The 24,014-nt window shown below is 36.0% G+C and overlaps 1 protein-coding gene and 1 long non-coding RNA gene across 8 annotated transcripts in view; both read left to right on the top strand.

The window, feature by feature from the left end:
* The window catches only part of VMP1 (vacuole membrane protein 1), a 144,559-nt gene that overhangs the window by 60,546 nt on the left and 59,999 nt on the right, over window positions 1-24,014 (top strand). For all 7 annotated transcript variants that reach the window (XM_077852419.1, XM_077852420.1, XM_077852423.1 and 4 more), the window contains one exon: window positions 3,281-3,412. In XM_077852419.1, coding sequence (XP_077708545.1) covers window positions 3,281-3,412 — 132 coding nt within the window. The remainder of the gene's footprint in view (window positions 1-3,280; window positions 3,413-24,014) is intronic.
* On the top strand, window positions 3,431-16,240 carry LOC144286235 (uncharacterized). Its single transcript, XR_013354296.1, has 2 exons — window positions 3,431-3,665; window positions 15,040-16,240. It is a non-coding gene; the product is annotated as an uncharacterized LOC144286235 (long non-coding RNA).

Genomic DNA, 24,014 nt, shown 5'->3' with positions numbered 1-24,014 from the left:
TTTCTGAGAGTCAGCATATATATAATTTTCTGCTTTCCAGATTTGTATTATTAAACTTATGATTCCCAATGTAGAAAAGCAAAACACTGCTGATTTACTTGTGAATCCACTTGACAAAACTTTTTAAAAGAATAAAAATTCACTTTTCTCCTCCCCCAAATCTTTGAATAAAATTGACACTTGAAGAAGATATTTCCCTCTTGCTTTTGCATGTTTGTGCACGTTAAACTCTTCTCCAATTCAAGAAGCAGAGATTTCAGGGTAATCAATTGATATAGAGCACATGGCTTTAAGAAGAGCATTCTAAATTGTCGTTTGACTAAAAACCACTTGCCTCTTTGTTTTGCAATAAGGAAGCCAGTTATTTCTTCCCCTTAATTAAACCTAGGCTGGCAGTTTTTAGTGTTCCACAGTTCTGTTTTGGCTTTTTGTTATGATTTTGCAAGAATTATAAAATTGTTTTGTAAGAATCATGAAATTATAGGACTTCAGTATCAGATAACTGATTAAAGAAACTTTTATTTCTAGGATATAATGTGTTTTGGGGAACCTGTCTAGATGACTATATTTCTTTTATTTATTTGCATAGAAAAACAAGTATTGACTTATGATCACCCTTCTTGTTTCTTGATAATGTGGGAAAACATGAGAAGAATTAAACAGTAACAATAAATATGGTCAACCGAGCTGCATAAGATAGTATGCAGCTCTTGATTTTATTTCAATCTACTATTACTTCCTTTTTAATTTTAAGGAAACTCGTCATGAGTTTGTTTTTTTTTTTCGTCATGAGTTTGAATCATATGATTGCCTTCAGAACTATTGAACGTTTGAGTTAACAGGTTTTAAGAGAAGTTCATGTTTTGAATAAAATGTTGCAATTAACTTTTCTTCCTATTTTTTGTAATGGGAAAAAATTAAGTATAGAGAATTATATAATTAATCTAATAATCTCACCCAACCTCAGCTAATACTAATTCCTGACTAGTATTGATTATCTATATCCTTTGTCACTTGGTTGTCAATTATCTTGAAGCATATCGTATATACCATGTCACATTTCATCTGTAAATGTATCAACCTTAGACTTAAAAAACATTATCACACCCAAGAGAAATTAGGAATAGTCTTTTCAAATCCATTACTCCATTAATGTTCAGGTTTTTTTATTGCGTTTATTTCCTTGTTTTTCATTGCGTTTATTTCCTTGTTTTTCATTTCAAATTTGTTTGTTATTGATACTGGGTTGTTTGTCAAATATAGTTTCCCACCATCTGGATTTTACTGATTGTATCCCAATTGGTGTAGTTCAAATACATAAAAAAGTTCTGTTCTCTTTGTTTCCTGTGAGTTGATAGATTAGAGGCTTGAAAAAAAAATTTTTTTTTTTACAAAAATACACTTCATAGTCTTGTGTATTTCTACCACAAGGTATAATAATGTCTGATTGTCTTTCTTTTTCTGACATTAGCACCATTGTTACACAAGTCCATTGTTTTATTAGGGGTTATATACTGGGGGTATTCCAACCACATCAGAAATGTTCTGACTAGGGACACCTGGGTGGCTCAGCAGTTGACCGTCACCTTTGGCTCGGGGCATGATCCTGGAGTCCCGGGATCAAGTCCCACACCAGGCTTCCTGCATGCAACCTGCTTCTCCCTCTGCCTGTGTCTCTGCCTCTCTCTCTCTCTCTCTCTCTCACTCTTTCTCTTTGTGTGTGTGTCTGTCATGAATAAATAAATATTTTTAAAAAATATTCTGACTAGAATATTTTTATAAAGAAAAACTTCTTTTCACCAATTTGGTTACTCTGAGATATCTTTCATATAGGTAAGACAGGATAAGTAATGGATTCTTTGCCTTTATCTGTTTTTTAATTTTTATTCATTTATGTTTATTTTTTAAAGATTTTATTTATTTATTCATGAGAGACAGAGAGAAAGAGAGAGGCAGAGACACAGGTAGAGGGAGAAGCAGGTTCCATGAAGGAAGCCTGATGTGGGACTCAATCCCGGGACCCTGGGATCATGCCCCAAGCCAAAGGCAGACGCTCAACTGCTGAGCCACCCAGGCGTCCCTTTACCTGTTTTTTTTTAAATAATAAATTGGTTCTCTCATATTCTCCAAAGTTGACTAATGTTAACTTTTTTTTGTTTAGTAAATATGATTTGTGTTTTATTCATATGTCCTTCAATGTATATGTCTCTCCTCCCTCTCATCTCTCTCTCTCTCTCTTTCTCTCTCTCTCTATATATAGCCTGATTCTTTTGGTGCTTAAGGATATTCTTTTTCAGAACTCTTGCTTCACATATGGATAATGAAGTTTCACATGGAGATTGTTGATTCCACGTGTAAAAATATAGCACAAAATGTTAGAATTTGATAATGTTCTTTGGGGATTCTTTTCAAGGCATTTGAGGACATAGTTATAGTACAGAGAAAATAGACCTAAAATTGCTGCTGAGAACTACGAAAGCTTTTTCATTCACTATGACTCAAGGCAGAGAAGGATGGTTCAAATTTGTGAATTTTCCTGGAGACTGTGTACCTTTTACATTATTATCTATCTTGTATTTAAGCCTTTTAAGTCCAAATCAAGTTCATGATTCTCTTACCTTGTTTTCATCCTTATGTCCTGAGTTGATTGAAAAAAAAAATTCTCTTCAAAAACAAGAATCCACAAAGTGACTGAAACATGAGTCACTCAATGTCCTGAGGAAATAAACACTTTTTCCTGTGGTGAAAATTTATCTGTCCTAATGTTGAGTTTTCAAGGGGCTTCCTGACCACGATTTGTTAAAAGTTTTAACTCTGCACAAAAAAAAGTTGTATTGAGATTAAAGCAACACCCTAAACACCAGAAGATTTTCCAGAAAAAAAAATTTTATTTTTTATTTTTTTGAAAAAAATTTTAATATTTTATCTAACAGTTCTATTAGTGAATACTCATTACCAAATCATTTGAAAATTTGAAAAGGGGAAAATTGGCAGAAATAACAGTGTAAGTAGAGATGCTAGAGAACTAACATTTAGTGTTTGCAATGCACCAGATATTATCTAAGATTTTAATGTATATTACCTTGTCTGACATTGCATAGATCAATATAAGGGCCAGGAATCACACTTACGTGCTCTTGATTATGTAGTATATGCTTTCCTCCCTAACACATACATCTTATCATGCTTTTGGTGATATAGAAAAATATAGATTTGTTCTGTGTAGTGTCATTGTGTTGGCAACAGAATCTCATGTGAATATTTTGGTTTTTTCACATAGGGTATCGGTACAGCAATTGGAGAGCTGCCTCCATATTTCATGGCAAGGGCAGCTCGCCTCTCAGGTGCTGAACCAGATGATGAAGAGTATCAGGAATTCGAAGAAATGCTGGAACACGCAGAGACTGCACAAGTAAGAACAGTAGGAAAAAAAAAAACAGAATACCTTAATTATCCTTAAAGAATTTATGGCTAAGGTGAAATTGTTAATAGTTACTTTGCAGAAGAAAATTACCAGTGTAAAAATAGAAAATACAGGGTTTGGGATAGAATATTCAGAAAAGCTGAAGTATAAAAGTGATTATAATCTTGATTTTAGAATAGAGAGATACAGAAAGTCCACAAGACAACTCACATTAAGCTGAAACACCTGGCCAGAAAGTAGGGTAAGTTGATGTTGCCAATGAAGTTAAGGAACTGAAACATTTCTTTATCCATTATGTGTTTTTAAGTATTACCAAGCAGACCACTAACAAAATAAAAAGGACAAGTAGATGGGTCAGGTTATGAGTCCAAAATAGTAGAACTTGTAAATTAAGTTTTTGAGAATAACATCAAAATAGTTTGCCATGTTAGGGCAGCCCAGGTGGCTCAGCGGTTTAACTCCGCCTTCAGCCCAGGGCATGATCCTGGAGACCCAAGATCGAGTCCCACGTCAGGCTTCCTGCATGGAACCTGCTTCTTCCTCTGCCTGTGTCTCTCATGAATAAATAAATAAAATCTTAAAAAAAAAAAAAAATTTGCCATGTTAGAGGAAATTATTTGGAATTCCTAATTAAGAAAGGACAATTATAAGGTCAGCTCAGTTGGTAGAACATGCATCTCTTGATCTCAGGGTCATGAGTTCAGGCCCATGTTGAGAGTAAAGATTACTTAAAAAAAAAAAAAAAAAAGATTTTTGGGACACCAGGTTGGCTCAGTCAGTAGAGACTGTGATTCTTGATCTTGAGGTCATCAATTTGAACCCCACATTGGGCATAGAAATTAACTTTTAAAAAAACTGAGCAACTTGAGTGGCTCAGTCAGTTGGGCATCTGCCTTCGGCTTGAGTCATAATCCCACGGTCCTGGGATAGAGCCCTGTATCGTGTGTGTGTGTGTGTGTGTGTGTGTGTGTGTGTGTGTGTGTATAAGTATATTATTAAGAAAGAAAGGACAATATAATATACTAATCCTTTAACAGTGAGAGGGAAGAAAGGCTGTGGCCTTTATACCTGAATATAAACTATGTATCAACTTGTATCTTAATGTTATAAAATAGGTATTTTATTCTTTGTAGGAAAATTACTAAGAATATTATTAACTGATTGAGTCTCCATCTTAGGAATGATAGTAGAAATCAACATAATCAAAAATAAAAAGGATATAAAAGAGATTTTTGAATTATTATATATAAAATAGATCTCCCTTTCCAGTGAAATGAAATGGAAAAGTTGTCTTACTGGGATGCCTGGGTGGCTCAGCAGTTGAGCCATCTGCCTTAGGCTCAGGGCATGATCCCAGAGTTCCAGCCAGGATCAAGTCCCATGTCAGGCTCCCTGCAAGGAGCCTGCTTCTCCCTCTGCCTATGTCTCTGCCTTCTCTCTGTTTCTCTCATAAATAAATAAATAAAGTCTTAAAAAATAATAATAATAATTTGTGAAAAGTTGTCTTACTGTTTTGTGTTTTTAAGTGCGTGTACCCACGTGAGCAGACACACATTTTTATTAGGAATGAGTTCATAGTTTTCCTCTGAGTGGAACCTGAGGCTCAAAAAAAACCATTACCCTCGAGGGGGAAGAAAATATATATTTTAATGACAGATGGGCTTTTTAAAAAGGCATTTTGAGGGGCAGCCCTGGTGGCTCAGCGGTTTAGCGCCATCTTCAGCCCAGGGTGTGATCCTAGAGACCTGGGATCGAGTTCCACATCAGGATCTCTGCATGGAGCCTGCTTCTCCCTCTGCCTGTGTCTCTGCCTCTCTCTCTCTCTCTCTCTTTCTCTCTCTCTCTCTGTCTCTCATGAAAAAATAAATAAAATCTTTAAAAAAAGGAAAAATTTCAAATATGAATATAGAATAGCCAAATAACCAAACATAAAACAAATGAATCAGAGAGATTTGAGCATCTGCTCTGTGTAGAAAGAGACAAGTTGGCCTTGGTATTTGCTTTGCCTTATCTATCAACCAGGTATTATGTCTCTTTTCCTCACAACATAATGCTTATATTAATGCTAATAGTTGTTACTAATATAAAACAATTTTTAAATTATTTTAATGCCTTTTAAAATCCAATATCTAATTTAACCCTTATATGGAAAGGTACCTTTCTTCTAATTTTATTGAAAACTTCAGATCTAGAAGTTGTTACCTCCCTAATTTTACACACTTAGAAGTAGAGCTAGAACCAGAACTCAGAATGCCATTGGTATATTCCAATTACTGAAACCATGTTCAACTGTAGACTAAATGGCTAAGTATTTTCAGTAGTAACAACTGATACATTTGGAATTGTGGCAATAATAATGTATGTCATTTAACATCTCAAAAACTCCTCTCTCCATCTATATTAAATGAGCAAACTGAAAGTAGAATAAGTCTAGGATCCTTGAAGTTTAAAATTTTTATGCTATGGATTGGATGCCAAATAGGCATAAGTATTGTTTTCTGTTAAGTCAACTAATACACTATTTTTGTTTTCCTTTTTTTTTTAACTTTTTGTTGTGGAATTAACATTTTTTCATTTGCATAGTTTTTTCAATTTCTTCTCTCCATTCTACCAGCTCTGCAAAACACTTTGTTTCTTTCTTTTTTTTTTTAATATTTTATTTATTTATTCATGAGAGACACAGAGAGAGAGGCAGAGACATAGGCAGAGGGAGAAGCAGGCTCCATCCAGGGAGCCTGATGTGGGACTCAATCCCGGGACTCCAGGGACTCACACCCTGAACCAAAGGCAGACGCTCAACCACTGAGCCACCCAGACGTCCCTGCAAAACACCTTTCTTTATCACTTTCCACTTGGTGAAACCTATAAAATATTATCAGTTCTGTCTTCTTTCTTGGGAGTCCTCACTCAGGAGCTAGCGCCCTGTACACACACTGTAATCTGGACTGTATTCTCTTGGATTCCCTTTGCACAGTTACTGCTTTTACAGTTTGGATCTCTTGTCTTCTTTCTTTTGTTTTTGCTGTTTTTTCCCTTTCTTTCTTTTTTTATTTTTGTAATTTCTACTCCCAACATGAGGCTCAACCTCACGACCAAGAGTTGCAGACTCTTCCAAGTGAACCAGCCAGGGCCACTTGTTTTCTTCTTTCTTAATTTACTCCCTCATTTTGGTTGAACACATTCTACCATAGCTTCCTGAGAAAGATTGAGTCGATGGAAATTCTGAAAATACTGTGTCCTTTACTCACACTTAATAACTGAATGTAGTATTCTAAGTTGAAAATCATTGTTTTAACTTAGAATTTGGAAGTCATTGCTCAATTATCTTTAGACCTCTGATGTTGATATTGTTGGAGCTAATGCCATCCTGACTCTTCTTCATAGACAGTCTTTTTAGGTTATTTTATTTTCTTCTCTATATACTGTTAGATTCATTATCTGAGGTATGGGTCTTTAAAATTTTAAATTTTAAAGTTTTATTCTAAGCACTCAGAAGCTTGTCAATCTAGAGTCCATTTGTTTGGGGAAATGTTCTTGTATTTTTTCTGTGTCTATTCACCTTTTTAGTCTCTATTTTTGCTTTCTGTAATTCTTATTATTTTGGTGTTGGGCCTCCAACATTCATCCTTTAAAATTTTTTTTGATAATTTTGCTTCTAATATTTATCACATTCTACTTTACATGCACGGTCTTTATCTTTTAACTCTAATATTAAAATGGTTTTCCACTGTCATATTTATTTTCAAAAAGTAATTTTTACTATATTTCCAAGAAATGATTTCTTGTCTTTTTTTAAGATTTATTAATTTGTTTTTGAGAGAGAGAGCATTCATGAGTATGAGCACTGAGGGGAGGGGCAGAGGGAAAATGAGAGAGAATCTCAAGCAGACTCTGCTGAGCATGGAGCCCAACTCAGGGCTCAGTCTCATGACCCTGAGATCATGACTTGAGCCAAAATCAAGAGTCAGACACTTAACTGACTGAGCTACCTGGGCACCCCAGTTTCTTTTGTTTTTAAAGATACCCTAGTTTCTTTGGTTTCTTCAGTTTTTTTGTTACTCCAGGCATTGTTTCTGTTTTTTCCTTTGTTCTGCTTCCTGTTGGAAGCTTTCCTCCAACCTGTGATCCTTATTTTTCTGTTTATATGTAAGAATAAGGCACTTAAAAGTTGAATGGAAGCTATGTGTGTGGAAGCAAGTTGTAGGAGTGGCAGGCCATCTTATTTATTGGAACCTCCATATATCAGTTTCTGTGGCTCTTTCATTTGGGATAGTTCATTTTCTCTAGTGATGGACTCTCCAATTTTTTGCTTGGGGAATATAAACTTTGTTGCTAACATTGTAAAACGAGGCTATAGAAGTGGGGTTAAAGATGACCATTTACCATATAGACTTACCATTTAACTCGTTAGTGTTTAGTCTAGATACCTACACAAACATGTCCTGAGCCCAGAACCTTTTGGTTCACTTTATCTAGAGACTATACTTGATGTCTTTTATGGGACTAGGAGGAATTATCTGGCTGTGCTAAGTAGTGAGGGGACCTGGGAGTCTACTTATACAGTCTCCTTGGGGACTCAGTTGGTTGAAATGTCTGACTCTTGATTTTGGCTGAGATCACGATCTCAGGGTCATAAGATTGAGCCCTGCATCAGGCTCTGCACTTAGTTAGCAAGGAATCTGCTTTTCTCTTTCTCCCTCAGCCCCTCTCACCAATGGCGCTCCCTCACTAAAATAAATAATCTTAAAAAAAAAATACAGTCTCTCTGGTTTTAGCCCTACCTCAGCCTCTCCTGCATTTCAGCCAAAAATCCTTTTTGGAGTTATGTAATATGCATCACTTTGCTTCTCTTTCAAATCCTTCACTGTAGGTTCTCAGGTATAATATTTTTTCCATCTTTCCTTACCTTCATTAATGTTCATTTCATCAAAGACAGAGTTCATGTTTCTATTTTTTTTTTGTTTTGGGGGCTTATTATTAAGATAGGAGGTGTTCCAGCTATCTCTTGCTGAGTAACAAACTATGCCAATATTAAGTGTTTTTTTTTTTTTTTTAATTTTTATTTATTCAAGAGAGACACAGAGAGAGAGAGAGAGGCAGAGACACAGGGAGAGGGAGAAGCAGGCTCCATGCAGGGATCCTGATGTGGAACTTGATCCCAGGTCTCCAGGATCACACCCTGGGCTGAAGGCAGCGCTAAACCGCTGAGCCACCCGGGCTGCCCAATATTAAGTGGTTTTAAACAAGAACATTTATAGTGCTCACAGATGTGAAATTTGTTGAAACGAGTTTGACTGTAAATTAGAGAATTTTTTTTTTTAAGATTTTTATTTATTTATTCATGAGAGACACAGAATGAGCAAGAGGCAGAGACACAGGCAGAGGGAGAAGCAGGCTCCATGCAGGGAGCCCGATTCAGGACTCGATCCTGGTCTCCGGAATCATGCCCTGGGCCAAAGGCAGGCACTAAACCACTGGGATCCCCAGAATTGACTTTTAAGATGGTTTACTTACATGACTGACAAATTGATGCTGGCTGTTGGCTTGGAGTTCAGCTGGACTCTTGGTTTGGGATTTCAAGTTATTCTTCATGGAGATTTTTGGGCTTCCTCATACCATGGCACTTGAGTTACAAAAACATCTGTTCCGAAGGAATTTAGGTGAAAGATATAAGGTTTCTTAGTTGACATAATCTCAGAAATCTCAATCACCTTGCCACATTTTGTAGGCCAAGTAAGTCACTAAAGTTAACCCAAATTCAGAGAGTCAAATTAAATTCCACCTCTTAGTGAGAGGAGTAAGGAAGAATTTGCAGCCTTCTCTAATCTACCACAGGGACAAAGGTCTTATTTGATTATCTTGTAGTGGGAACCTTCCTGTAATATTTTTAATAGGAGGGACACCTGGGTGGCTTAGCAGTTGAGCATCTGCCTTCAGCTCAGGGCATGATCCTGGAGTTCCATGATCAACTCCCAAACTGGGCTTCCTGCATGGAGCCTGCTTCTCCCTCTGCCTGTGCCTCTGCCTCTCTGTGTCTCTCATGAATAAATAAATAAAATCTTTTAAAAATATTTTTTTAATAGGATATATCATTGGCAAACCAGAATTTCTTTATAGGAGGGGAATGGGTTGGTAAATGATCTTGAATGTGTATAATGTAAGAAGTTGTTGAAAAGAATTTAGACAATGATGCCTGGGTGGCTCAGCAGTTGAGCGTATGCCTTCGGCTCACGCCGTGATTCTGGGGTTCCAGGATTGAGTCCCATATTGGGCTCCCTGTGAGGAGCCTGCTTCTCCCTCTCTCTTTCTGTGTCTCTCATGAATAAATAACTAAAATCTTTAAAAAAAGAAAATAATTTAGACATATTTATTTGAATGGGGGAAATGATGAACTTGTCACATATCCAAAAGTTGTCTCTCCTGTGACAAGAGGATATAGTCATGCTGAAACTATAGAGGTAAACTTTGTCTTAGAATTAGTGGGTAGAGGTTTTCTGAGGCCTACAATGGCTCAATGTTGTTAAAACAACTGCCTATCAACTTTAATTGTGTACAAATGGAATTGCTATTTCGAAAAGAATGAATGCCTTATCTCTCTCTGTAATATCTTTCATGGATCCATGCACAGCACTTCCTGCGTTGTGTAGAATACTAACTGGATGACTCATTTCATTCTTTACAAGTTTTTAATTCTGGGATTATAAATAATACATTCTGTAAACTTGTTAACATCTAAAAGCTCAATCTCTAAAAACTCAGATCCTCTAAAATTTGATAAAATTAATTATTCTTTTTTTAAGATTTATTCATTCATTCATTCATTCATTCATTCATGAGAGACGGGGGGGTGGGCGGCAGAGACACAGGCAGAGGGAGAAGCAGGCTCCATGCAGGGAGCCGGACGTGGGGACTTGATCCCGGGTTTCTAGGATCATGACCTCGGCCAAAGGCAGCACTAAACTGCTGAGCCACCCGGGCTGCCCCAAAGTTAATTATTCTTCATCTTGTATGTATGATTTGAGCTTTTGAAGACTTTTGAGTCTTAAAGATACTTAATCTTTCTTTACCATTAGGGCAGTAATCTTTTTTGCTCATCTATTACAGCCCTGATTATTTTAGTTATTTTTTGACTGGATCTTCTCTAATTCTGCTTTGATGGTTTTGAGTTGTGGAAACCAGCCTGCACACTGTCTTCTGATGGTTATGAGGTTTGGCTGCTTTTATACTATAAAGCCAATAATTACAATCACTGTTTTAGGATAAGCTGTATATTTCTTATTCCTTAACTTTATATTGGCTTATATTGAAAAACCAAGTAAGCAAAGTGTGGGCATTCTTTTTCATGTCCTTAAATCAGAAGTTAAATATTCGGGCAGCCCCGGTGGCCCAACGGTTTAGCGCCACCGTCAGTCCAGGGCATGATCCTGGAGACCGGGGATCAAGTCCCACGTCAGGCTCCCCGCATGGAGCCTGCTTCTCCCTCTGCCTGTGTCTCTGCCTCTCTCTCTGTGTGTGTGTCTCTCAGGAATAAATACATAAAATCTTTAAAAAAAAAAAAAAGAAGTTAAATATTCTTTTTTGTATTTTAATACTCTATTTATTTTTTCCTGAGAGATAAAGAGAGAAGCAGGGACGGTAGAGGGAGAAACAGGTTCCTTCTCTCCCAGATCATGCCCTGATCCAAGGCGGACACTCAACTGCTGAGCAACCCAGGCATCCAAGAAGTTGTTATATATTCTTTATGAATGTTTCATTTAAAATTTCTATGCAGGGAAATCCCTGGGTGGCTCAGCGGTTTGGTGCCTGCCTTTGGCCCAGGGTGTGATCCTGGAGTCCTGGGATTGAGTCCCACATCAGGCTCCCTGCATGGAGCCTGCTTCTCCCTCTGCCTGTGTCTCTGCCTCTCTCTCTCATGAATAAATAAATAAAATCTTTTTTAAAAATAATAAATAAATAAATAAATAAATAAATAAATAAATAGAAAATTTCTACCCAGAAATACAGTTATATGTATTGTCAACCAGTTTTACAAAATAATTAAATGAAGTAATATGATAAAAGACTAATTCTTCATCCCTGACAACTATTGATTTCAATAAAACTATGTATAAGACCCTTAAATGAAGTGCCACAGTACAATTCTGAAGTTGAGATATTTTTCCTGATTTGGCAGGAAGCACATTCAAGAACATATAGTGAATCTCAGAACCAGCACCCAACCCAGTTTTCTGACATCTAGATTAGTTTTCTGCTTACTGTACAACAACATAGCAACATTTTCCTCTAGGTTAATGCAATAAAAAGTGAAGAACTAAATTAAAATTTGTTTTCTTCTGTATTTGATTTTTCTTTCTTTATGGCCTTTCCTTTTTTTTTTTTTTTTTTTTTGACCAGTTTTCATCAGTTCTGTGGTTCATTATAGATTTTAGCATATGTGAGTATAGTTATCCCTGTATTTTTTTCCCCAGGTTTAGACAAGGGGTTGTGTGAGGTTTATAATTTTCATTTATTTATTTTGTGGTTATAGAGGATGGAAGTAGAATAGTTGGAGAGGTGATTATTGCCAGTTTTCCACATTATGAATTATCTGTCAGAGTCCTAATGTTTTAAATCATTTAAAGAAGAGTTTCTAATTATGGCTTAGCAGAAATAAGTTTTTGTTTTTGTTTGTTCTTGGAAACACTGTGGACTGTTACTATGTCCAAGTAAGATCTATTATACCTCAGCTATTTGATACACTTTTGTGACACATTCTCATTTTTGTTTTTAAGGTTTTTCACTATGCAATTAAATTTGTAACAATTTACAAGGATTTTTTGTCATTTTATTTGTAAACAGTAATCTTAAAAACATTTTTTTATGTTTTCTTCCTTTTTTAAGATTTTATTTATTCATGAGAGACACAGAAAGAGAGTCAGAGACACAGGCAGAGGGAGGAGAAGCAGGTTCCATGTAAGGAGCCCAGTGTGGGTCTTGATCCTGGAAATCTGGGATCACTCCCTGAGCCAAAGGCAGATACTCAACCCCTGAGCCACCCAGCCATATTTGCATATTTTAATATTTGCATATTTTAAAATTGCAAATTTGCATATTTTAAAAGTACATTAATGCTTAAAATAATAGGATTGGAACATTCCAGAAGTAGTAAAAGCAAAAAGTGAAAGCCCACATGCCTACTTCCCAGAGTAGTATAATAATCACCACATTCTAGACTGTTTTCTTTCCATATATAACTTTAAAAAATAAAAACTAGAATCATACCATAAATATTAGTCTGAAGTTCCTTTTTTCACATGTATGTCATAGACATTTGATACTGATTTTAAAAATTGTGTTCTTGGGGTACCTAGGTGGCTCAGTTGGTTGGGCATCTGCCTTTCAGCTCAGGTTGTGATCCTGGGACTAGCCCTATGTTAGACTCCCCAGTTAGTAGGGGTGTGCTTCTCCCTCTGCCCCTATTCCTGTTCATGCTCCATCTCTCTCAAAAATAAATAAATAAAATCTTTTAAAAAATAAAAATAATAAATAATAAAGCTGTGTTTTATTATGAAGTGACACAGGTCATTGTGGAAAATTTGTCTGTATATTTAAAAATAATTCTTCCATCCTTCAGTCTGTTTTCCTATAAGCATCTATAAGAGTGAATCTGTTTATTGCTTTGTGACTTGTTTTGAATATAAACACATCCTATGGGGATGCCTGGGTAGCTCAGTGTTTAAGCATCTGCCTTCGCCTTTGGCTCAGGGCATGATCCCAGGTCCAAGGTCCAGGGATCGAGTCCCACATTGGGCTCCCCGTAGGGAGCCTATGTCTCTCCCTCTGTCTCTGTGTCTATTTATGAATAAATAAATAAAATCTTAAAAAAAAATACTCAGCTGTAGCCGTGAGTTCAGTTGGGTTGGTGACCGCCTATCCTATAATTAATTAATTAATTAGTAAGTAAAAAGTAAAAACATCCTATGGACCTTTTTCAGTGTCATTAAATATTTTCCACATCTTTGCTTTTTATAACAACTTTCTTCCTGGTTATAAAGTATTCTTTGTATGACGTGATGAAAATACAGATAAACAAAAAAAAGAAAGAAGAAAACTTTCATCTAACTGGTTTCTTTACCCAGTTTTTATATTTAGTGTATGTCTCACTTTGTTGTTGATTGATATTTTTAAGGAGATTCCTTTTGTCATATGCTTCCACTATTTTTTCCATATTGTTTATTCTGAGTGTTCTTATGTTTTACTTCTTGGATAAAGAAGTGTACTTTTTTATTTGATTGACTGATTGATTGACTGATTGATTTTTAAAGATTTTTATTCATCCATTCATGAGAGACACAGAGAAAGGCAGAGACACAGGCAAAGAGAGAAGCAGTTTCCATGCAGGGAGCGCTGCGTGGGACTCGAACCTGGGAATCCAGGATCACACCCTGAGCCAAAGGCAGGCACCCCACCACTGAGCCACTTAGGTGTCCCATGTTTACTTTTTTAAAAATTCTAATATCTTAGACTTTTCCTTTTGGAATAATGTCTAAAATTATCTTGCTGAACCCTTATGATTATGTAGTGAATATTCAGCCATATTCCCCTTTAATATTTTTATGGTTTGATTCTTTTACCCTTATATATTTATTAAAATATTTTTATTTATCATATAATATAGAAATCTGACTTTTTCACCTTTAAGTAACTAGCTATGTATATATCATTTCAACATTTTCCCAGTGGTATGGCTATCTTAGTTTTGTCTTACACTTTATTGGTATAAATTGGATATTATTTATTTCTAAATGTTTCTGGTACATAAAAAGATACTAGGTTTTTATTTGTTAAGCTATAACTTTAATGACCTCTTTTAATTTATATCGTATTGGTTGTGATTTAAAATTTTTTCATACTATTCCGTTTCACAATGATCCAAAAGTTTATCTGACTTTGGTGTTATAATCTCCTCACAGATACATGTATTTTGAAAACCCTCAATTTGATAAGAGCAGTAAAATATAGAAAAGTTGAATCAACCAGCTAGAACAGGGAATTAAGGAGAATGAGTAATATGAATGAATATTTAAATTTTAAGATTGCCTGAAACTGAGGTAGAAAATGTGTTTTTTATTCATTTAGGTAGAGCCCTTTGATAGAATAGGTTTATCAGCAGGAAGAGTGAAAAAAATACTTGGCTTTCAGTGCTTTATCATGTGCTCTCCAACTAGGCTAAAGGGTGTATGTGCTTTTACTAGGAAACTATTACTAGGTAGCAATCTACAGCCAAGTATTTGCTTAAATTCTACTTTTGACTAATGATTAGGTTTTATACTATAGTATTTTGAGAGGAATAAGAGATTATTAATCGATTCATCTAAATTCAGATTCCTTATGGTACCTAATTTATTTTCATGAGTACAGCACTGAGATTAGGCAGTATTTTTCCACTAAGCTGACTTCCTTTTGTTCTTGGCTTTCTATCATGTTTTCACTTGATGTCTGTGGGAGGTAGACATGAATAAATGTAGCTTCCTATGACCTTGAACTATTCTGGCATAATTATAAAATTTAAGTCAAGATAGCTGTCTGTATGCTTTATGGACTATTTCATGCAAGGTCTTTTTTATTTTATTTAGAGAAAGGGAGAGCACAAATGTGCAAACAGAGGGAAAGGGAGAGAATCTTCAAGCAGACTCTGCACTGAGTGGGGAGCCCAGCATGGGGCTCGATCTCATGACCCTGAGATCACCTGAGCCGAAATCAAAAGTCAGATGTTTAATTGACAAACCCACCCAGGTGCCCCTCATGAAAGGTTTAATTATTCTCTTCATGATATTCTTTTTCTTCTTTGTACCTGATTTTTGTTAATGTCACCATCCTCATAATCACAGTCAAAACTGAGTCATCTGACTCTCTCCTTGTTTCCCATATCCAGTCATTCTTCAAGGCCTATGACTCTATCTCCTCAGTATCTTCATATTTGCCCTCTCTGGTTCAAATCTTTACCACCTCTTCCCTGAACATTTCCAGTGACTTCCTAATAGGTCTCCTCTTTACTAGTTTTCTTTCCTCAAATCTGTTCCTGCAAAAAGCAACAAAAACGACTTTCTGAAAAAATACCTTTAGTCATGAAACTTTGGTGCCCAAAAATCTTCCTAATCCCTGGAAATTGTTTCTCGCTATAACTTTCTTGTGTCGTATTCTACCTTCTTTTAAAACTATTTTTGAAAAAAAAAAAAAAAAAAAAACTATTTTTGGGGCAGCCCCGGTGTCTCAGTGGTTTAGCGTCGCCTTCAGCCCAAGGCGTGATATTGGAGACCCGGGATCGAGTCCCACGTTGGGCTCCCTGCATGGAGCCTTCCTCTCCTTTGCCTGTGCCTCTGCCTCTCTCTCTCTCTCTCTCCCTGTCTCTGTGTCTTTCATGATTAAATAAATAAAACCTTTAAAAAAAAAAAAACTATTTATAGACTTTTTGGAGTACCTGGCTAGCTCATTCAGTAAAGCATGTGAGTTTTGATCCCAGGCTGGTGAGCCTAAGCCCCTTATTGGGGGATAGAGTTTTCTTTAAAAAAATAAAATAAAATAATAAAATAAATTTTTTTAAAAAGGGCAGCCCGGGTAGCTCAGTGGTTTAGCACCACCTTCAGCCCAGGGCATGATCCTAGAGACCTGGATAGAGTCCCACATCAGGCTCCCTGCATGGAGCCTGCTTCTCCCTCTGCCTGTCTCTCTCTCTCTCTCTCTCTCTCTCTTTCTCTCCTCTCTGTGTATTCTCATGAATAAATAAATAAAATCTTTAAAGAAAATAAAAATAAAAAGTATTTTTAAAAAATAAAACTATGGACTTTTCTTTTCTTTCCCAGGAGTCTGTAAACTGCTTGAGAAGGGAGTACCAAAATTATTTTCAGCAACACTTGCCTAGTCTTGCACATACTACTCATGTGGTAGATACTTTGAATAAACTAAGGAATATCAAGAGAAAAAGTGTACATTACATGAAACATTTTCACTTAATAATCTCACTCCACTGCAAAATAAAATGTAAACTGCAGTGAGTGAACACAGATCATTTTATGTAAGAAAGACTGAATTTTCTACATCTTTGAATTTAATAGGCACCTCAGAACGAGGCTTGAAGGTAATATAGGAAACACCAGTAGTTAAATGACTAATTTTTAAATTCACATTAGGTAAAACAAGATTTATAAAATTCCATATTTTAGAAACATGAAATTTCTTGTGGCACCTTATTTATTCTCTAAGCTGCATAGCCAAAGAAAAGGGGAAAATTAAAAACATTAGGAATAAAAAATTTTGAAAAATAAAGTAACCTATTCACTTGATGTATCATAAAAGATTAGAGCAGCCAGTATTATTGAAGCAGTGGGAAATGGGAGCATGGGGGTGGTTGTGGTATTTTTGTGTTTAAAGCTTACACAATAGAGCAGGAATGTTGTACATATTTACTTGGGAGAATATGGTTTGAATAAGTTTGCTTTCCTAAACACCATCTCTCCAAGTGACCTAGCTACTTGGATTCTTTTGCACAAAGTATTAGGTTGCTGATTGTGTGAAATTTACTGTTTCTTATTATTACTATAGGAAATTGAAAATTAAGGCAGAAGTAAGAAATTTAATATTCTTAAAACTTTATCTGTTAAGGGGTGCCTGGGTGGCTCGGTTGGTTAAGCATCTGCCTTCAGCTCAGATCATGAATTTGGGGTCCTGGGATCTAGTCCTGCATTGGGCTCCCTGCTCAGCTGGGAGTCTGCTTCTCCTTCTGTGTCTCCCCCTCCCCTTGCTCATGTTCTCTCTCTCTCTCTCAAATAAATAAATAAATAAATAAATAAATAAATAAATAAATAAATAAAATCTTTAAGAAAAACAACAACTATCTGTTAAGAGAATGCAATTTTTTCCTCCATATTTAGTTTGCTTTTCTCCTGAATGTAAGTCATGAGTCTGTGGTACACCATCTTAGGTTAAGTATTTCCTCAAAGGCGATTTTACAGTTTCTGGATTTAATCTTAATTTAAGGGAACATATTTTTAGCTTCTGTGTAGGACTGCAATATATAAATTGATGAATACTTGCCACTTAATCTGATTTATTGAAGCTAAATCCCCAAATTAAGTTTAAATACTAATATCTTTTACTAGTCTTACTATATTTAAGGCCCAAAACACTTTTTTCTTAGGCTAATAAGATCCTTTCCTATTCAGAAATTTCAGGTTATTTACATTACTTTTTTAGTGAAAACACATAACACAAAAAAGTTCATCAGTTGTAACGGTAGTTCTCATTTTTATGGCTGGTATGTTACTCTGTATGTAGTAGGATAAATTACCCAGTGAACATTCCCCCAAAGTACAAGATGATAATTAAAGGTTCTTTTCACATTCTTTTGGTAGTGATAGAATATGTGTTTGAACATTGGAGTTTAGAGACTATGAGAAAGTAATAATGATTATTTATACACCACTGAAGTGTTTTATCATACCTTTGATACTCTTGTCTGTTAAGCACATTTTCCAATGAAGTGTTTGCAGTTGCCCATACCATGTCAATGCCTGCTAGTTTTTACCCCTGTGAACTCTCTGTTCCTTTACATACAGAAATTTATGAAAGAGTTCATGATGTTGATGATCTGAAACCCAACAGGACTATTTTTGTATACTTCAGTGCCAGTTGAACACACTGGGTGTCAGTTGTTGCTGGGACCTGTTTTTGACTTTCTCAAACCTTTACTGGCTGTGGTTTGTCTGGCCATCACATGACTTCTCTGAAAATTCCCCCTCCCCTTCATTTCCAGTAAACTGTTTGAGTAGGAGTGAGTCAGAGTGAAACCAGCTTCCCTGTAACCGCAGGGCTTGTTAAAGAATTTGTCAACGTGGACTCTAGAGGGTTTGCATTAAGCTTTGCAGTAACTACTATGATTTGTGTTGCGTCAGGACTTCCACAGAAAAGCTTCCTGCTCTCAAGATCTTTTCCCTGTTTGCAAAGGGTTAAACTGATAAACTTTGCCATAATGAACAGTAGAGACACATGTTAAACACTTTTCTTTATCGTTTAAAGGCGTGTCAAAGCTACCAGGGCTTACTGTAGTTTCTCTTTTCAAAATCAACCACACCCAACAACATTTAGTTTTTGAAAAGACAGGCCTGCTAGATCTTCTTTCAGAGCTGGCTCATGATTTTACCACAAAGTACAATCAAGATTAAGCAATTTTAAGTGGTCTCTTTTGAAGGATTCTGTTGCAGGATATTGCGACTGCTAGCACATTTAGCTTTGGTACACAAAGGTCACTTGCATTGGGCTCAACAAGAAAAGGTAGCACTTGAAATAGTTCTATAGTTGTAGTTTCTAAGCACACATACTTAGCATGTTTTATTGTGGAATTCTTTTTTTTCTAAGAGTTTTTATTTGAGAGAGAGAGAGAGCACGAGCAGGGGGAGGGGTAGAGGGAGAAGCAGAAGCAGACTCTTTGCTGAGCAGGGAGCCTGATGTGGGACTCAATCCCAGGACTCTGGGATCATGACCGGAGCCAAAGGCAGAATTTAGCGACTGAGCCACCCAAGCACCCATATTGTGGAATTCTTAATACCTCATTTTATTTGCTTTCCCAGGAAACTTTTACTTTATTTTGAACTCTTTTCTCGGTACCTCACTCCCAGACTTTTAATCCTTATTTGTTTTCTGAGTCTTCTCTATTTCTTTAATCTATTTTTATAGTGGTATTAGCTAACTGGACAGGAGTTGCAGCTTGATGCAAGCTGCTGAATGAATGGCCACTAGGAAACATATCTACTCAGCGTGCATTCCTAAATCTATTTGATTTTACATGGGTGTTTCTGTATTTAATCATGTCATTTCAACCAGGCTTTTTCTAAAAAATTTAATGAATACATTTAAATCCAACCAACTAAAAATCATTTTTATTCAGCTTACTTTTTTTGATAACAAAATAAATTTAGAGAAAACAAGTGGTAGAATATTTTGAGCTTGGGCAGCCCAGGTGGCCCAGCAGTTTAACGCCGCCTTCAGCCCAGGGTGTGATCCTGGAAACCCGGGATGGAGTCCCATGTTCAGGCTCCCTGCATGGAGCCTCCTTCTCCCTCTGCCTATGTCTCTACCTCTCTTTCTCTCTCTTTCTGTGTGTCTCTCATGAATAAATAAATAAAATCTTTAAAAACAAATATTTTTGAGCTAGTTCTTCACAGGAAAGAATACAGAATAGTGGAAGTTTAAAATTGTTATATTCTAGCAATGCTCACTAACTCTCAGTGATCAATGTAAAATAGAAAAAAAATTCTTTTGATGAAGGAGCACTTGAAACTAGATTTTAAAATGAAAATAAACGGTTAATGTAGCCTAATCATTAGCAAAGCACAGTAAGTAATAAATGTTTAAGATTTTTCTTGTTCGTTTGCTTTGGATATTGGAGTAGAATATAGGTTTTTTGGTTTTTTTTTTTTTTTTTTTAGTAGAATATAGTTTTATGCCTGCTTCATTCTTTTCATTTGCACACCTATTTACAGATATGGAAAAAAATTAGCAGTGGGTAGGTATTAGGTTACCTTTGTTAAACTAATTTAAAGATTGTTTTTTTCAGGGCAGCCCGGGTGGCTCAGTGGTTTAGCACCGCCTTCAGCCCAGGGCCTGATCCTGGAGACCCAGAATCGAGTCCCATGTCAGGCTCCCTGCATGGAGCCTGCTCCTCCCTCTGCCTGGGTCTCTCTCTCTCTCTCTCTCTCTCTCTCTGTGTCTCTCATGAATAAATAAATAAAATCTTAAAAAAAAAATTTTTTTTTTCAGGTTATGTTTCAAACACCTTTTGTAAAATGCCTTTGGAAAGGCCTCTTTCATTGAAACATGGACCAACAGACTATGTATGCTGTGGTTTTGCTCATGAGTTTGCAAATCATCAATGTATAAACATAAACCCATCCTATGTTATACCTGCTCAGTGCTCCCAGGGGTCTTTTCTGAAGATCAGAGTTTAATTGCAAGACAGGGATAATAGAATAACTGTTATGCTCATTTCCTATTACAGAAGGTGTTTTTGTTTCTAATTAGCCAACATGTTTTTGGTTTGTTTTAATAGATCTATAGTTCTCTCTTGTTGAGTTCTACTCTCCTGGTAGAGTGTCCTTCCCATTTTCCTTTGGTACACAAAGGTCACTTGCATTGGGCTCAACAAGAAAAGGTAGCACTTGAAATAGAAATGTAAAACCCTGCCTGGGCAGCCCTGGTGGCTCAGCAGTTTAGCGCCGCCTTCAGCCCAGGGCCTGATCCTGGAGACCCGGGATCGAGTCCCACGTCAGGCTCCTTGCATGTAGTTTGCTTCTCCCTCTGCCTGTGTTTCTTCCTCTCTCTCTCTCTGTGTCTCTCATGAATAAATAAATAAAATCTTAAAAAAAAAAAAAAAAAAAAAACCCTACCTGTAATGCTTTTTAAACTCAAGCACTAGGATACCTGGAAGAGGGCATGATAATTAATTCAGTACTTCCCTCTAAAGTATGCATGTACTCTAGATTTCTCTGTCTCTTTCCCTGATGTGGATCTGCATCAATTAATCAAAATCTGTAAAAATTTGTGTTTACTACTTCATGAGATAAAGATTTCAGTAAGTTCACAGCCTGTTATTTAAAGCAGTGCTAGCTAGCATTTGTAGGTTTTAAATTTGCCTGTCTCATATGATGAAAGGTGCCACCCTCATTCTAGCATTGTAAGATTTTTTTAAGCACTTCCCTTTTCCTTTTTCATAACTATAGATTTTAGTTGGTTCCCTTTTCAGCCTTTCTAGAGAAAGTAATAATTTACTTTTTATATCTAACAGCCCCTAAAAGTCTTTGATCCCTTTTTTTCAAGGCTCTTTATCTAATTCTTTGATATCTTTCCTAACATGAAGTTATTAGATCTGCATAGATTTTTTTAAGGGCATTACTATACTCATGTTTTTGAGATATCTACAGCTATTGTCCTATTTGCAAATGGATTTTGCTGATATTTGTAATAAATTATTGACTTCAATAAACGGTTTACTTGGGAGATTTACAAGTTTACTTGTAAACGTCAATAAACCATTTACTTGGGAGACTACTCCCAGTTCCCTTTTCTTTGTTCATAATGTAAAACTCTTATAACCCATCTTTTATTAAGTAATTTTTCCCTAAATGTGTTCTCTTACTGTGATCTACACTGCTGTGTTCCTTTGTACTTGCTCAAGTTCTTCCAATTTACTGTCATGAATTTGGCATTTCCTACTTTAAAATTTTAATTTCAGCTATGAATTTGGAACTTAAACTCTTTGCTCCTTTTGTCAGGACCATTTTATAAATTTGTTAAGCAAAATGGGTTCTATCTTAGGAAAGAATCCCACTATTTACATGTCTCTTTAATGGAGAAGATCCCATTTATCTTTATTCTTTGTTTTCAGTCTCTTAAGTTTCCTATCCTTGATAGTTTTGTAAATTCAATATTGACTTGATTTTCATAGCTTTAGGTGTTTAAGTGAAGTTCATCTCAGTGGCTTTCACTTTTATCCACCCACAACCTAGTATTTTTGTCTTACATACATAGCAGATTGTCATATGCTTTTTGTTTTCTCAATTCTAGTTTGAATTTGGAAATAAACATTGTTCATTAGTTATTTGTAACCAAAATATAATCAACTATAAAGTGCTAAAAAAGAAGGATGATTTTCCCACCCCAGCATCAAATTAAGACTTGGTAAATGCCCTTTCTCATGAGACATGAGGAGATCACATGAGGAGATACTGACTTCAGACTGGAAAAAGGGAGAAGAAAAGAAAAATGCATGACTTGTATAACGTGTCATTTCTAATAAATCTTGCATACTCAGACATTTTCCCTGAGTGTCTAGAGCACTGTTGTTCTTCTTGGACTACAGGGTCTGTTTTTATTTCAAATAGAAGCTAGGCAGGCACTGATAAGAATAGATGCCTGCCTGCCTTCCTAAGAAATACTATATGGTTTCTTTTTCTTTTTTTTTTTTTTAAGTTTATTTTTTAGTAATCTCCACACCCAATGTGGGGCTTGAACCTACATCTCTGAGATCAAGAGTAGCACTCTTCTGACTAAGCCAGTCAGGTACCACTTTTTTTTTGTTTTGTTTTTTGTTTTGTTTTTGTTTTTGTTTTTGAGAGAGAGTGTGTGCACACACGTGCCCCTGAGCGGGAGAGGGAGAAAATCTCAAGTAGATTCCCTGTTGAGCACAGAGCCCTAAATGAAGCTCAGTCTCACAACTCTGAAATTGTGACCTAAGCTAATATCAGGAGTCACTTGCTCAACCAACTAAGCCACTCAGGCTCCCCTTAAGTTTTTAAATTCCAGTTAGTTAACAAATAGAATTAGTTTCAAGTATGCAATATAGTGATTCAGCACTTACATATAATACCCCATTCTCATCACCATAAGTACGCTCCTAATCCTCTTCATCTGTTTAACCCATCTCCCCGAATTTCTTCCCTCTGGTAGACATCAGTTGTTTTCTATAATTAAGAGTCTGTTTATTGATTAGCTTCTCTTTTTTTTCCCTTTGCTCATTTGTTTCTTAAATTCCACAGATGAATAAAATCATATTTGTTTTTTTCTCTGACTTATTTTACTTAGCATAATACTCTCTAGCTCTATCCATACCATTGCAAACAGCAGGATTTTATTCTTTTTTAAGGCTGAGTAATATTCCATACGGTTTCTTTTCAACAGATATCTAAGCAGGAAGAAAGAAATAGAGGAAAAGGAAGCAGTAGATACTGGTCATTTTAAATGCAGATAACGTGGACTTCAGTTTTAATTTGACTGGACTATGTAAAGGGAAAAAAACTGTTTGCTTATCTGAACTTCTAAAAATACTTCTCTTCTTTTTATCTGACAGTGTTAACAAATACTGATGATTGGCCCCTGAGAAAGCCTCCTGAAACCTTACTTCTTCCATCTTGTCTTTCCTCCTAGACTACTCATGTGTTATTTTATATCTAATAGATTATTTGTGAGTTTTAAGATTTATAAATCATAGTGAGATAACCATTATGGTGTAAATAACTAAAGAATTACATCTTATTTCTAGAGACAAAAATATGTTAAGAATTAGCAGGAAGGAGTAGTAATCTTTTTTTTTAAGATTTTATTCTTTAGTAATTTCTACACACAACATGGGTCTCGAACTCACAACCACGAGATCGAGTTGTATGTTCTACCCACTCAGCCAGCCAGGTGCCCCTAGGAGTAGTAATCTTATCCATTTCTACCCTCTTATGGAGGAGGATTTGGTAAGCTAATTGGTGGCACTACAAGACAGATTTGATAAATTTTAATTTTTTTTTTTTTTAAGATTTTATTTGAGAGACAGAGCAAGAGAACACGGAGAGTGAGAGGGAGAAGGAGGCTCCCCACTGAGCAGAGAGCCAGGTGTAGGGCTTGATTCCACGACCCTGAGATCATGACCCGAGCTGAAGGCAGATGTTTGACTGAGCTACCCAGGTGCCCCTAAATTTTCAATTCTCAATGCATCTCCTTCCTTTCTTCCTACATTACACCCCTCTTCCTTCCTTTATATTAACATGCTGCTTTTCTCTTTTTGAAATTA

The sequence above is a fragment of the Canis aureus genome, chromosome 16 (assembly GCF_053574225.1).
Source record: "Canis aureus isolate CA01 chromosome 16, VMU_Caureus_v.1.0, whole genome shotgun sequence".
Classification (NCBI taxonomy): Eukaryota; Metazoa; Chordata; class Mammalia; order Carnivora; family Canidae; genus Canis; species Canis aureus.
This window is presented reverse-complemented; position numbering and strand designations above follow the sequence as displayed.